Raw genomic sequence first — 15,299 nt, 5'->3', positions numbered from 1 at the left:
GCAAAGTTCAGAAATTTCACCCCAGATTTCTTCAGGCTATAGTGACAGCTTTAACTTATAGATAACATCGAGACACCTCCATTTCACACATCAAAAGTTAGATGTGGGGTTCTAGAGCTGAATGCCATTCTAAGATCGTCCTATTAAATGAGAACAGTAGCAAAAGTGTAGCCTGGATCAAAAGAAACGTTCATTTTAAATGGTTGGATTGGTAGATATAATGCTGTCAGGAAAAAAAGGAATACGACTGAAATATAACAATATAATTTTAAGCTGCTGTAGGAATTTAGCTGTCCAGATAAAATGAAGTCATTTGCATTAGTATAAATAAGTAGAGCTGTTTGTGTTTGCAGTCTCACAAGAAACCTAACTGAGGATGCAGCCTAAAAGACAAGATGAATAGTCCTGATTGCATTGGTGATCCTGTGCTGTTGCTAGACTAGCAGGAATGAGTTTCCCAAAAGCCAGTGTGGATTCAGCTTACACCTTTTACTTCACAGAAATGTTGAAATCCCTTGACATTTTTGACCAATACTCAATGCATAAGTCAGCGCATGACATTTGGATTTTCATCCTGTATGAAGTGCCATGTGTCTCTACTTATGTCTCTAGATGTTACCAATAGCAATTGTATAACATAAATTATTCACTGATTTCTCTTAGAAAGGATTAATAAAGAGAAGGTCATTTGAGGTCAGTGGTACTGTACCAATATAAAGCCAGCGACAGGTGGAATGAAATTGTTTCCTCAGAATTTTTTCATTGATGTCAAGAATCACACTTAAGTCTAAGTGGCTGCAATACTGGAGCCTATGAGTCGTGTGCTGGATATTTTATACCTACTAGTCAGGTCCTGCTTGAGTAGGTCAGCCATGGGAGGTTATCAGTTTGCTTTCCTCTGATTTTTGCTATGAGAGGATTACAGTTTCTGTTTTATTAATATTCTTCTAAGCCTAAAAATACACATCCTTCAACATTGTTTATTGCACAGCAGAGATTAATCTGTCTACTGTTTGGATCGCTATGGTAGGTGGAGTGCTGCAGAAGGAGAGCAGTCCTCTCTTTGCAAATGTTATTGCTCAAGATAAGGGTGTAAAGGCAGATTAGGAGATGACGTGTGACTTGTCCTTCCCTCAGTGTAAAAGTACAGGATCATGGGATGAACTTCGCCTGGCACGTCACGCAGAGAGTGTGCTCACATTTGTAGCTCGTATGGACAAGACTTTACAAAACAAAAACCTAAAATGACTCTCATGAGCACCTTTCTGAGTCACTGCATATGTGGAGACCCTTTACCTGTGTCTGACTCTGAGGTAAGAGCCTTATTTAAACTATGTTTTTGCTGCTCTGACCTTGGAAGGGCTGTGTTTAAGGAACAACTTCACTGAAGTGCACCAGACAGGGAGTCACTCTACTCAATTGCTTGTGCTGTTAAATCTCATCCTGAGCTGAAATTTGCACAGAGGCTGAAGAGTGCTTGAGTGACAAGTATGGTGCCATAGAAATCATAATTTATGCAAGTGTTGAAGTGTGCTTGAGTGACAGGTATGGTGCCATAGAAATCAGAATTTATGCAAGTGCTCTATGCAGAATAAATTTCATGCTGTAAGTGAAATAATTGAATGTAGAGCACTGTATGACATTGATAACTTTTCACACCTTAATTGCAGTAATCATGTTAAAATGCTGACTGTTTAATGATTCTGCCTACCAGCTAAAGTGCTTTAATATGGTGAATTTTGTCTTAAACTGCCTTTCAAACAGGAAGTGATATCTGCCCACTGTATCAGGTGGCCTTCTTGAAAAAAGTCTCATGAGAGTTGTACTGGTTAAAAATGATAGGTGGGGAAGAAGGGGAAAGAAGATAAGTCCTCTTTCACAGGCATCATGTAAAGGCTGATTCTGGACATGTTTACTTTGAATATGCAATACCTGAAATGTCTTCCTCTGCTCTGGAACAGATGAACAAAATGTAGCCAGACAAAATTATGCCTCTCTTTTTTGCAATATTTATTAGCTTTGAACATCATCAGAAAAGAATGTGGGTAGACTACATATATCCTAATAAAGAAGTAGGCTGATTTTACCAAAAAAAAAAAAAGGTCAGAATTAGATCATCATTTGTATGAGAACTTGGGGCAGGGTTCACTTGCTCAGCAGCACTTTGGAGCTTGTCACTTACTGAATCAGGTGTTGAAGCAAGCTGCCACACAGCCCAGAAACACCCATCTTCCTTTCCTGTTGTTTGTAGAGGAGCCAGAAGAGCCAGAAAAAGCCAAGGAAACACAGAATTCTGAAATTTGAGGGAAAAATCATTATACATTTTATGTGCAGTATTCTTTCTCAAAAACTGCAGTGGTTTTCATAGAATAACAGAATGGTGGGGGTTGGAAAGGACCTCTAAAATCATCTAGTCCAACCCCTCTGCTCAAGCAGGTCCACCTTGATCAGGTTTGTTGATGAAGATGTTGAACGACTGGCCCCAGAACTGATCCCTGTGGAACTCCACTGGCCACAGGCCTCCAACTTGATTCTGTGCCATTTACCACCACCCTCTGGTCTCTGTCATTCAGCCAGCTCTCGATCCACCTCACTGTCCACTCATCCAAGCCACACTGCTTGAGCTTTCTGATGAGGATGTTATGTGAGACAGTGTCAAAAGCCTTGCTGAAATAAAAGTGGTTGACATCTACTGTTCTCCCTTCATCTAGCCAGTCAGTTATACTCTCATAGAAGGCTATAAGGTTGGGCAAACAAGATTTCCTCTTGGTGAATCCTTGTTGACTCGCCTGATAACCTTTATTTCTTTCATGTGTTTTGAGATGGCATCCAGGATGAGATGTTCCATCACCTTTCCAGGAATGGAGGTGAGACTGACTGTCCTATAGTTTCCTAGGTCATCCTTCTTGCCTTTTTTGAAGACTAGACTGACATTGGCCTTCCTCCAGTCCTCAGGCACCTCACCTGTCCTCCATGGTCATTCAAAAATGATGGAGAGTGACCTAATGATAACATCAGACAGCTCCCTCAGCACTTGTCGGTGCTATCTCTAACCCCATTCTCGTCCACTAAGGGAGAGTCTTCTGTTCTCCAGACCCTCCTACTGTCCTCGAGAGTCTGGGCTTCCCAAGGGCCATTCTTGGCAGTGAAGACTGAGGCAAAGAAGGCATTCGGTAGCTCTGTCTTCTCAGCATCCTCTATCACCAAAGCACCCTCCTTGTTCGTCAGCAGGTTCACATTCTCCCTAATCTTCCTTATGCTGCTGATGTATTTGAAATAGCCCTTCTTGTTTTCCTTTACTTCCTTTGCCAGATTTAATTCCAAAATGGCTTTGGCCTTACTGGTTTTGTCCTTGCATACTCTGGTGATGTTCTCTTCCCAAGCAACCAGGCCTGTTTTCCACCTTACATAGGTTTATTTCTTCTTCTTCTTGAGTAGTTCCAGAAGTTCTTTTTTCATCCATGTAGGCCTTGTTCTTCATTTTCCTGATTTTCTACTTGTGGGGACACATCAATCTTGGGTTTGAAGGAAGTGGTGCTTGAAGATTGACCAGCTCTCTTGGACACTTCTACCATCTAGAATCTTGTCCCATGACATTCTTCCAAGTAGGTCTTTGAAAAGGCCAAAGTTAGCTTGCCTGAAATTCAGGATCACAACCAGGCTTGGTGTCCTGCTTCTTCCACACAGGATCTTAAACTCTACCATCTCATGCACTACAACCAAGGTTGCCTCCAACCTTCATATCCCCAACCAGACCTCCTTTATTTGTTGGCATAAGATCCTGCAGCACGCCTCTTCTTGTTGGTTCCTTGACCATTTATAACAGTAAGTTCTCATCAACATTCTGTAGGAAACTCCTGGACTGTGTGTGCTTGACTGAGTGGCTTTGTCAGCAAATATCAGGGTGATTGATGTCCCCATGAGGACCAGGGACTGTGATTGTGAGGCAAGAAAAGTTTACTAGAAAAGTTTACAGCAACATTATTCCAAATGTGTGAAATCCTTAAAAATGTTCCCTCTGTTGAACAAGTGTTTCAGTTGAGGTTATTTTTTTGCCAAACTTTTAGTGTTGGTGTAATTATAACACCTGTAGGCATTAACCTCCATGACCCAGGTGTGCTGCTATATAGGAACATCATACTCTTTTTCCAAGCTTCCTCTCTAAAAAAAAATCAGCTTTTCCTATATTTGTTTTATAAACTGTCTCTCATCCTAGTCTATTTGACTATAATATCCCCTAATGTATAGAAAATCAGATTTGCTTTCTAAACTGGATGAGCTTGCTCACCTAATTCACATATGGCTGTACAATCTCTAGATCTGATCCAAGTGAGAGTGTGGGAGTGAGTGGTAGGAGAGTGCATGACTGGTATTGGCTTGTAGTTACATGGGAGAGGCAAGCAGTCAAACTGCAGCCTTACTGTTTATTTTCATTACTGAATAGAGTTAAAGCAGAGGAATATCATAGAATCAGAATACTTTGAATTGGAAGAGACCTTTGAAGATCATCTAGCTCAATCCCCCAGCCATGAGCAGGGACATCTTTCACTTGATCAGGTTGCCGAAAGCCTCATCCAGCATGACCTCAAACATTTCCAATGATGGGGCATCCAGAACTTATCTTGGCAACCTGTCTCACCACCTTCATTGTATAGAATTTCTTCCTTATATCTGGTCTAAATCTACCCTCTTACAGTTTGAAACCATTGCCCCCTGTCCTCTCACAGAATCACAGAATCTTAAGGATTGGAAGGGACCCTGAAAGATCATCCAGTCCAACCCCCCTGCCAGAGCAGGGCCACCTAGAGTAGATCACACAGGAACTCATCCAGGTAGGTTTTAAACATTCCCAGAGCAGGAGACTCAACAACCCATCTGGGCAGCCTGTTCCAGTGCTCCCTCACCCTCACAGTGTAGAAATTGTTCCTTGTATTTCTTTGGAACCTCTTGTGTTTCAGCTTATACCTATTGCCCGTTGTTCTATCATTGGCCGTTACAGGCCTAGATAGAAAGTCCAGAAACACGGTGTGTTGGCTGAGGTATTTTAATCGGTGTTATGTGTAGCATCCTACTTGTGCACAAGTCCTGTGAGCACCAGAGCTATCTTTCCAAGATGTCATTCAGTGAATTCTGCATATATGAGAGCCTGTCTGCACTGCTGACGTAATAGGTGAGTTTTTAGTGTACTGCTGGTTGGATGTTAACCTGACTCAGTGCAAGCATCACTGTGTCTTTCCTTTGCAAAGCTGCTATCTTCCTGAATTGTCAGTTATGTTTATTGTATTTATTATGGTAACACTTTCATTTTAGCAATGAATGTTAAGTTGATCTGCCATATGAAAAACTCACAAATTAAATGTAAAAAAATTCTATGGCTTACTTGACTTGTTCACATTTAAAAAGGTTGTTTCTGATGACCACTGGAAGAAGTCCTCATCCCAGGATGAAGAAAAGGCAGACACACAAAAGGTCACACACAGGAGATGGGGCTCTGGAAAAAGATCTCGGCCCAGACCTCTCTCAGACTATGGCCAAATGTCGATTAGAAGTTTCTCTATACCAGAGGATGCAGTTGCTGTGGCATCCCAGAAGACAGACTGCGTGGATGGAGGAAACCATCCAGGAGAGGCCTCCATCGGGTCGGTGATCCAAAGCAATACAGTAGGCTACCACAGAGGGCGAAAAAGAAGACCCATCTCCGTCATAGGTGGGGTCAATTTCTATGGAAGCGGTCCGGCGGAAGAGATAGAAGGTCTGCTGACACAAGTAAGATAAGAGATGTGCTCCCTGCAAACTGCGAAAGACCTTTCACTTCCTTGTCTCTATCTTCAGCCTAGAAAATAGAATGGATGCTTCCTTCTCTTCCTTCCCTTTTGTCAAGCTGACATCGTGTACTTACAACTCTGCTTTCCTGGTCACTAATTACTTTGTTAAAATTACTTGTTAAAAACAAAACAGCATGGAATAGAACTGATTCTGACTCTGGGATAATATTTTCCGTGTTGTAAATTAACCTTATTTCTTTCTTGGACTGGTCATTCTGTCTCATATTGGTATACAAGGGCTCAGCTGTGTGTAATACAGCTGCGTGTTTAGTCTGATTATAGGATGTAGGCTCTTAGGAATAGAGTACGACCAACAGATATGGCAATAACGCATTATTTATTGATGATTTCTAATTCCCAAAAAGCAGGCCTGTTCAAAACCTGTGTCATTACCTGTGGTGTTCAAAATTTTGTTACTGGTATAGCAGGATACTTAGAACTGGTAAGGACATTGCTTACTACAGAAAACAAATTTATGTCACTTCAAACCTTACTTGCATGAGTTTATTAATGAAGGAGTGTGCATCAAGGCAGCTCTTTGAGTTGACTCTTTCTATGCTCTGGAGCTGCCATGTTGCTGGATCACTGTGATCAAGAACAAAACTGTGGGGCATTCTCAATGGGGGCATATTTGTAACCCAAATGATGATCTTCCCAGACATGCCACTGGGTAACAGCACATTCGTATCTTGTGTGGAAAAGAAAATTTTAGTTGTCCAGAAGTAAATAGCTTTGTTGCTTAACCAGACAGTTATTTGCATATAGTTTGCCATCACTTCTGTTAGCTATTTGATGCAATATATAAAATTTACTATTGGTGGTGTTATTCAGTGATGTGATCCTTTTATATTGCTTAAAAGCTGAAGAAATGAGGTTTAAAGATGAAGTTATAGTTAAATCTTGTTCAGTACACACAAGTTTTTGAAAGTCATATTAGAAAATTGTGTCTTGAACATAAAAAGAAGACTCATGAAGCAGGAATACGTGTGCTGGAAGTATTTTATGTAACGTGTTCAAAGACCAGTCTTCACCTTGCTGATTTCTTTTTCTTAAAAGCTTTGAAAGTTCATGGGAATATTTGAAAAGTGTAATGCTAGTAATGTCATTGTTGTGTTTTGTTTTGGTCTGACAGTTTAGGTGTGAGAAAACGTTTACAAACAATGCTAAATTGTTGGTTTCATAACAGACTGTCAAGAGATAGTGCACTGAAAAACCAGCCCCAATGTTTCAGATTACTTGATAGAAGGGCCTATGAACAATAACAACTGAAAGATAAGAGGAGATCTGCAGATTAATTTCTCTGCAATTTGTGTGCTGAGGTCTGGCTGTTTAACGTTGAGTGTTTATACAAGGTCATTCAACACAGTTAATGTGGAGTTGTTCAGGGACAACATAAAATTAAACTCAATTTGCAAATAAAACAAGGGTAGATTCTCATAATCAAGCAAATGAATGATTTAACTAAAGAAAATGACTTCTAGATAAAGTTACAAGTGAACTTAATATTACCTCTTTTTAATGAGACTTCTGGGAACTTCAGAGCAGGGGATCACTTAGACAATTGCTTTTGTCTTGTAAAAATGTTTATTTTACTTAGAAGCAATACATTTACTTGAAGAAAGCAGATGTCCCAGGAAAACAACACATCTAGCATCTATAGAATTTCTGTCTGTTCTTTCTCCTTGATTTCCCTTGTGCTGTGTGTTTGCAACGCTAGCCGATGTAGCACAGGCCATTCTCAAAGCAGTTTGATCCCAGAGCTTTTGGGCATGGAGTACTATGAGACACAAATCACAGAGCATGTCTGATCACAGCAGAAGGCTAGAGAGTTTTTACTGTAACGGAGAAGTGTGATGTAATAAAATATTTCTGGGACTGTATATGTGTATCTGGTGGACACACTCCGCAGTGTTTAAGCAATGTCACTTCAGAGTAGGGGATTTTACTGTAATTAGCTGGACTATCTGAAGAAACCTTACTCTGTACCAGAGTTTTGCTCGGTTGGGCTTGCTGGTATCTTTACTGATAACTGTCTTTTCCTGATTTCTCTCTGTAGCCTGTACCACGGCCCCCAGTTCCAGCACACCAGGTGCCCCCTTACAAAGCTGTGTCCGCCAGGTTCCGGCCACTCACCTTCTCACAGAGTACCCCCATCGGCCTGGACCGGGTTGGACGGAGGCGTCAGATGAGAACATCTACTGGTAAGAAGCTTTTTAACTTTCTAGATCTCAGCTTCATACCGCAGCTTAGTCAAGAGGTAGGTTGTAATGTGGAACACAAAAGGGTGCAAACCAGCTCAGTGACAAAGCGGTACTCGTCTGAGTTACTTTGGTTTTGTGAGTCTCTCGTCAGTAGCTGCTGTGTTCATGTAAAATTTGTTTTTCACATCTACTGTTTGACATTGCTATTGCTTATTCTTCTATACCACTTACGCTCCTCTATTTTCCACTCTCTACTTACCTAATTGCCTGAAGATAGTAAATTAATATGAAGGAAGTGAGGTTTAATGTACTTGAGTTCATACTTGAAACACAGACACACCATGCATGTATTTTTAATTTTGTTTGCCATGCATTCAACTCTGCTACTTAGATAGGTGTGCCTTAACTAATCATAACAATTAAGCAGCTTGTTGCAGAGAGCTGTATACAGTTGCACAGAACTGTATACAGTTGCACTTGCTTACTCAGTGGTGAGCGTAGCCCAGTCAGGGTTCTGATACGTGATGAACAGATTCTTGGAAAGGATTGCCTTTTTGGAAATGTGACCCTTTATCAGACTCTCTGATGTGCCCTGTGTATTTCTGCTACAATTGTTTACTATTAGAATGCAATGCTATCTTGAGTTAATAGAAAGTCTTATCTAGTATTACTGGTACATTTCTTGGCAGGTGGGACCAGAAGAACCTGAGTTAATACAATTTGTGGTGTTTCAGACTGTTGTGAGCATAATCTGAACAATTATTCAGGTTTCACTGGCAAGTGAAATTCAAATTTTTGCTTTATATCCTTCACTGTTAATAGTAGACAAAGCAGTAGTGGAAACCTTCACTCTGCCTCTCTGAAGAAAATAAGTAAAGATGTCTGCACTGGGGCTTGCCATGCCTGAATTATGAAACTTAACAGCATTTTCAATGTCTATTAAAATTATACATGTATTTACTGCTCAGTACTTTGCTTTTATGGTTCTGAGCTGATTTTTAGCTAAGTTTAGATATTAGGATTTTGTTTTTTCAACAAAAGGATTGTCAAGCATAGGAACAGACTGCCCAGGGAAGTGATGGAGTCACCATCCCTGGAGATATTCAGAAGATATGTATATGAGATGCTGAGGGACATGGTTTAGTGGTGGACATGGCAGTGCTGGGTTAACGGTTGGACTCAGTGATCTTAAAGGTCTTTTCCAGCCCAAACAATTCCGTGATTCTGTAATGTTAAGTGCAGTGAAGTCCAAATTCTGCTGAAAAAAATCCCTCAACTAGAAATTACTTTGTATAAGAACATGTTAAAACTGCATTTTCCTGTCTTTGGTAGAGCATGACAGCTTTCTTCATAAGGTGCTCTCCAAGGAACAGACTTGAGCAATGAGATGCATTATATATATTAGTATTTTCCTTTTAATTTATCTTGTAGTAAAATATTGGGAACTACTTTAAAACCCATGTCTCAAGTGTGTCTTTGCTGTGTGTATCTCAGAATACTTAATGATCCAGACGAGACATCAAGGTAAATTGGACATATAGTGCTGAGATTTTGTGGTATTTCAGTCCTCAATTCCAGAAAGACCACTCACAGAATAGCAGGTTTGGCATGAGCTAGTTTTGAAAAGGAAAAGAAAAAGGCTTAAGTATCACAGAGTAGGAATTCTTTTCCTATTTTTATTTATCCTTTTCGTTTTGTGTTTGGAAATCACCTGAAATAATATTAGTTTCCTGGACAACTGCCTGAGAGCAGTATCTTTCCAGATATTTAGCTTTTGTATAACTGGTGTAAGCATCAGGATGACAAATACACAAAGCAAGCTTTCTGCCACTTATCAGGACAATGAAGCCAAACCAATATTGATTATGCAAGATGTGACTTTTATGACTCATGACAATATACATAAACGTTGAGCAAGAAAAGCTTCTGAAATCAAAGTCCTGAAGGCAAGTTTGAGAGCAGTTGCAAAGATCTGTTAGTAGCTCCAGCAGAAAATAATGAAGTGACTAGTGTCACACTCTGATCTCTTTCCTTTTTCTCTTAAATTCACAAGGCATTTGCTTGTCTTTGAACATGTGAGAGTTTTTTGTTTGCTTATGTGCAGTGAAATTTAATAGCACAAAAGCCCTTTATTATAGAAAGAAATTCTAAACCCAGGCACTGAAAACCAGTGATATCTTATTTGAGTTGCTTGCTAAAGCACAATACATTGCATGTCTACTTTAGTAACAATGGGAGATAGAATTGGAGATGTCAATTTTTAGAAAAACAGGTCTTACAAAGACAGTAAATAATCATACAATAGGAGACAGAATAACAACCAGCCAGCACTTAAGGGAACCTTTCCTTGAGACTTACATTGCTACTCTTGTGCTTAAAGGGTTACAAGTATTAAATTGCATTAAAGAGGTTACCTATTTATTACAGTAGACCAATTTTTACAAGTATCTTAGAAACTAACCCATCTTTTTGGCATATTGTGGTGTGGGGCTTGAGTATGGCTAAATTAATTGATGAACTCTTTTAGGTAGGCTCAGTTCTGAGTAGAGGGGGTGGAATTCAGCTCAAGCTTAAGAGCTTAAGTCACCTAAATTTAGTCTAAATGTAGGTACCTACCTAAGGGTTAAACACTAGAACACCCATAACTGGCCATGGAGGACTAGGGCTTGATTCAATTACCCACCCCAGAGCCCAGTGCTGTGTGAGGTACCTGAGCATCTGCCTACAGCTGGCAGGTGTGACAGAAGCCTTTTAGGAGACCTGTTCCTTTCTTCAGTGGCAGTTGGAGGCCAGCAGAATAGCCAAAATACTTAAAATGGCACTAAATACTTATATTTAAAAACTGATCTGTGGCCCTAGCCATTGCAGTCAATGAAGGTTAGAATAGGAACTGCCTTTTGATAAGTTGGATTGCTGTCTCGGCTGTTGTAGTTGTGACCAGTACCTACTGATTTAGATGCTTCATTCAAATGTGGATTCTGGCATTTAAATTAATACATTTTAAAATGAGGTTGTAGCAAGGTGAAGGTCAGTCTCTTCTCCCAAGTAATGAATGATAGGTTAAGTGGAAATGATCTCAAGTTGCTCCATGGCAGGTTTAGGTTGGAGATTAGGAAGAACTTTTTCACTGAGAGGGTTATTAGACACCAGCACAGGCTGTCCAGGGAGATGATGGAGTCACCATCCTGAAGATATTTAAAAGAGGCATAGATGAGGTGCTGAGGGACATGGTTCAGTGGTAGGCTTGGCAGTGTGAAGTTAGTGGTTGGATCTTCATGATCTTTAAGGTCTTTTCCAACTGAAATGATTCTATGATTTAAATGTCTTTAATTCAATTAGTATCCTTACCTGGATGTTTGCCTATGATGTTAAAACTACCATCAAGCTTTTCCAGTTCATCAAGGATGGATAACTGTGTGGAGTGCAGCTCAGGATCTAGTGGTACAAACAAGCTAGCTGTTTGGGGCAGGAGGTTTTCAGGTTCTCCATCCCTATCACCAATCAAATGAGAGAACTCCACCTCAAATAGGTTATTAGTGATGGAAGTGAAAAAACAGAAGTTATTAGTCACTGCTTTAGAGAAAACAACTCCCTGCTTTCTACCATCTCCTTGCTATGTCCTTTCTCTCCCACCTTAAATGAGTAGGATGTATATGCAGGAAATGCAAATTGCCACATTACTACACTGAGTGCCATATTTGTGAATTACTAGGAGGCAGGTGGAATATGTCTGATGCTGCAAGCAGCTCCTTGGTGGTTGCTGTATTCTGCAGTCAAAGTGCCTGGAAAGCTCAGGGAAGCAGAAAGACTCATGGACAGGACCTGAAGGGGCATCATGGAATCCACTCCTACAGGCTAAGCAATCCCAGTGGTGCTGGGAACAGAAAAGTCTCTGGAGCAGAATATGATGGCTCTGTGATACGTTGAAGGATGAGATTGTTAACTGATGGGAAAAGATAAAAATTCTGCTGGTGGGTAATGGAATTGTTAGTCACATTGATAGCTGGGCTTGGTGATTACAAACAGGGCCTAGCAGTGTGTTGAGAGCAGCTGATGCATCAACTGAAGCACCTAGGCAGTCCTCAGGACTTTGGAGGGGAGATGATAGCTGTGGGATAGATGGGTGCCAGGGAGAGTGTGGTGTGCAGGAGAGAAGCACTGAAGGTAAAATTAAAGCTGTTAGGTAGAAGCTAAAAGACAAGGAGCCCAATGGTAAAGTACTGCTAATAACATGCTGAGTATCAGGACTTTTTGCTTCCAGGCACCTTCATGCAGAAAGTCGTATTAAAAAGAGGGAGATTTAGATTATGAAGGGAGGAACCTTTGAAATAAAAATACCCTTTGTTTTCTAAACCAAAAGCAGGCTACTGACACATAAGTCAAGAGATTATGGAGTAGTTTCTAAACAAAGAATCAAGGGAAATCTGGCAAGGTGAAATAATACACAGTATAGGACAGATCATCCTTTACAGGCAGTGTCAATGATCACTGCAACCTCAAATGATAGGTGGAGTAGAAGCTGACAAAACTCAAGCGAAAAACTGTCTGGAACAGTTGGACGAATGCTTTTTAAAGAGGATTTAGAAAAATGAGCAGCTCTGCCAATAATAGTAAAAGTTTAAAAAGTGAGATGCAGAAATAAACATACTTTTAAAGAAACTAGATAGCGTTAGTCAGAAACTTAGTTGAAGGAAGATAACCAGCGGAGCATCACCAGCATAACACCATTGTGCAAGCTATGTAGCAATAACAGAAAAGATTCTGCCAGTGAAAGAGATCTCTACTGTATTAAAGAAAAACATGGAGCCAAATCTATTAAACAAATTGATTGTGTCATCACCACAGGATGGAATGCCATGCCTAAACAGAAAAGTGTAGTGACAGAGTTAAGTTATGAACCTCCTGAGGTCACCAGGATGGTGATACTAAATGTGAGAAACCAAGGAAACCAAAGAAGTTTCAAGGGCAGCAAGCACAGTCATAAAAAAGAGACTTAAACTGTTGTCCTGTGGGTTAAGCATTGTAATGGGGCAGAGTGCTACATTTTTAGGCGCACCATAAATAACTCCTTGGTGCAGCTAATCGGGAGACCTACAGGAAGGGAAACAATTCTTGAACTGTTCCAGAGGTGTGTGCAGGATCACACGTAAGAGCTACTCTGTAATGATGGAATGTGTCTCTATGCTAAGCTAGGTGACCTTGACTGGAAGAAACAAACAATTCAGGGTGCTGTTCATTGACTGTATACAGGCAGATAATGAATCTCACCCTCTATGTCTTTCCATAATGCACCCTGAGCCAATGTCCTTGCAGGAGTGAGAAGAGTTAAAAAATCCAATACACTATGTGTTTTAATTTAAAAGAAGGAAAGTAAATAAGAATGAGAAGTCATTTATATAACAAAGGAATTCAAAAGAGTAGAAAAAGGTGTTGAGTGCTTCCAGGCAGCTCAGAGAGTGCTGAAGGACAGCATTTTGGATACTTAGAGCAAACTGGTGTCACCTGTCAAAACAGAATTTGGAAACACCAGAAAAGGGTTCTGACTTTAAACACAGGGGGAAAGAATCTATCAAAAGAAAAAAAAAATCAGGATTCTTCAGATTGTTGACTTGTATCCAAGTAAAACTGCAGGAATGTAGAAACATTTTTTTTTAGATATAAAAGCTAAATTGGTTTTAAAAAATGCAAGAACCTGGTAGACTACCCAACAGTTTTTTGGCCATGTAAGTGTCTGGGAAGTAAAACCTGAAGTCAAATTAGTTAAGGATCTGTCGCAAAACGTCAGCTCAGGCTTTAGAGTAAGTGACAAGTTGCAAGAGCTAAGACTCCTGAAGGGATTTAAGAATGAAATTACTGAGCTACTGCCTCAGCATGCAATTCATACCTCAGAAATCGCCTCAGTATGAGGAAGAAGGCAGTGATGGGATAACCATTTATAAAGAAGTATCAGGAAGGAAGTATCGGACCAGGAAGACCGATGCAATAGTATGTAGAATAAATAAATAAAGAATGTATTTAGGATTTTGAAACTATAACAGAGAGTACTGTCAACAGACTAGTGGACCCTTATGATGAAGAACGGTCCATGAACCTTATGTAGGGGAGAGCTTTGCCCCACAAATTGATTAGGTTTTCTGAAAAAGGTCACTGAGGATGTGACCAGGGGGATTCAGTATGTATAGGCTGTATAGGCTAGTTGGATCTCCAAAAAGCAGCTGGTAAGGTCTCTTATAGATATCTCTTAATAGTGGCCTGTGGTAAGGGGAAAGATTCTCCCATACTTTAACAGCAAGCACTAAGTAACAGAGAGGAGGAAAGTGACCCATTTCCTTATGGAGAGGGCTCAAGAGTGGAGTTGGATGTTCAGTGTCTTCACAAATAATATGGGCAGGGAGGTATAGAATGAAATTACAGTTATTGCCTGTGTGCTAAATTATTCATGGGAGTAAAAGCAGAAGCTACTTGACTGGCAATGCACAGGATTTCTCAGTGCCAAGGCACAAAGCAGTGTGCTGGCAGCAGGTGAATTTCGGTGTTGAGAAAGGCAAGGTGGTGCCATGGAGGAAGATGAGCCTGGTATGCTTGCAGGAGAATGGACTTTGAGCCAAATATTGCCGTTCAGGAAGAGATCTTGCAGTCCCAACAGATAATTGAAGTGTCAATTCAGTGCATAGTAACAGTCAAAACAGTAAATAAAAGGCAAGGAATTTGTAGGAAGGGAATAGAGAACAAAACAGAAAGCCCAATTGTGCCACTGCTGTGGTGTGTGGGGGCCAATTCCCTGATCCTTTCCACCTCAGAAGGCATTTTTTACAGGGGACAATATAGAGAAAGGCAAAAGGACAAGAAAACCTACTCAGTGTTTCTGTGTATGTAATGATTAATGCAGCTAGAGCTCTGCAACTTGGAAAAAAAGGACAATAGGGGAATAAAAGTCTGACTGGCATAGGAGAAATGGACAGATAATAGATATTGTTTCCAGTAATGTAAGAACTACAGGGCAACAAATGAAATAATCAGATAGCAAGTTCAAAATAAGAGATAATTTTCACACTCTATAAAATTAAATTAGTTGCTACATGTGTTGTTTCACATCCCAAAATAAAATTCAGAAAGCAGTTTGAAATATTCAGTTCATTGAACAGAAATATACCAGTTCTGGCCCAGGAGGGGTCTGACTCTGATCTGCTGATAGCTAGAACTCAGGAAAGTACATCAGAAAAATGCCATTACATGCCTCATCTATTTTCATGTTCCTCCCTGGGCATCTGTT

General features: G+C 40.2%; 1 protein-coding gene across 5 annotated transcripts in view; it reads left to right on the top strand.

Annotated features, from left to right (window-relative positions):
- SPATA13 (spermatogenesis associated 13) overlaps positions 1–15,299 on the top strand; it is a 79,612-nt gene that overhangs the window by 42,010 nt on the left and 22,303 nt on the right. For 4 of the 5 annotated variants that reach the window (XM_061992809.1, XM_061992817.1, XM_061992800.1 and 1 more), the window contains exons 3-4: positions 5,404–5,766; positions 7,882–8,026. In XM_061992809.1, coding sequence (XP_061848793.1) covers positions 5,404–5,766; positions 7,882–8,026 — 508 coding nt within the window. Of the gene's footprint in view, positions 1–1,164; positions 1,314–5,403; positions 5,767–7,881; positions 8,027–15,299 lie in introns of those variants that run through there. The other variant, XM_061992827.1, reaches the window with a different exon arrangement.

Source organism: Colius striatus, chromosome 1, assembly GCF_028858725.1.
Source record: "Colius striatus isolate bColStr4 chromosome 1, bColStr4.1.hap1, whole genome shotgun sequence".
Classification (NCBI taxonomy): Eukaryota; Metazoa; Chordata; class Aves; order Coliiformes; family Coliidae; genus Colius; species Colius striatus.
The sequence above is the reverse complement of the archived record's forward strand: the minus strand, read 5'-3'. Positions and strand labels throughout refer to the sequence as shown.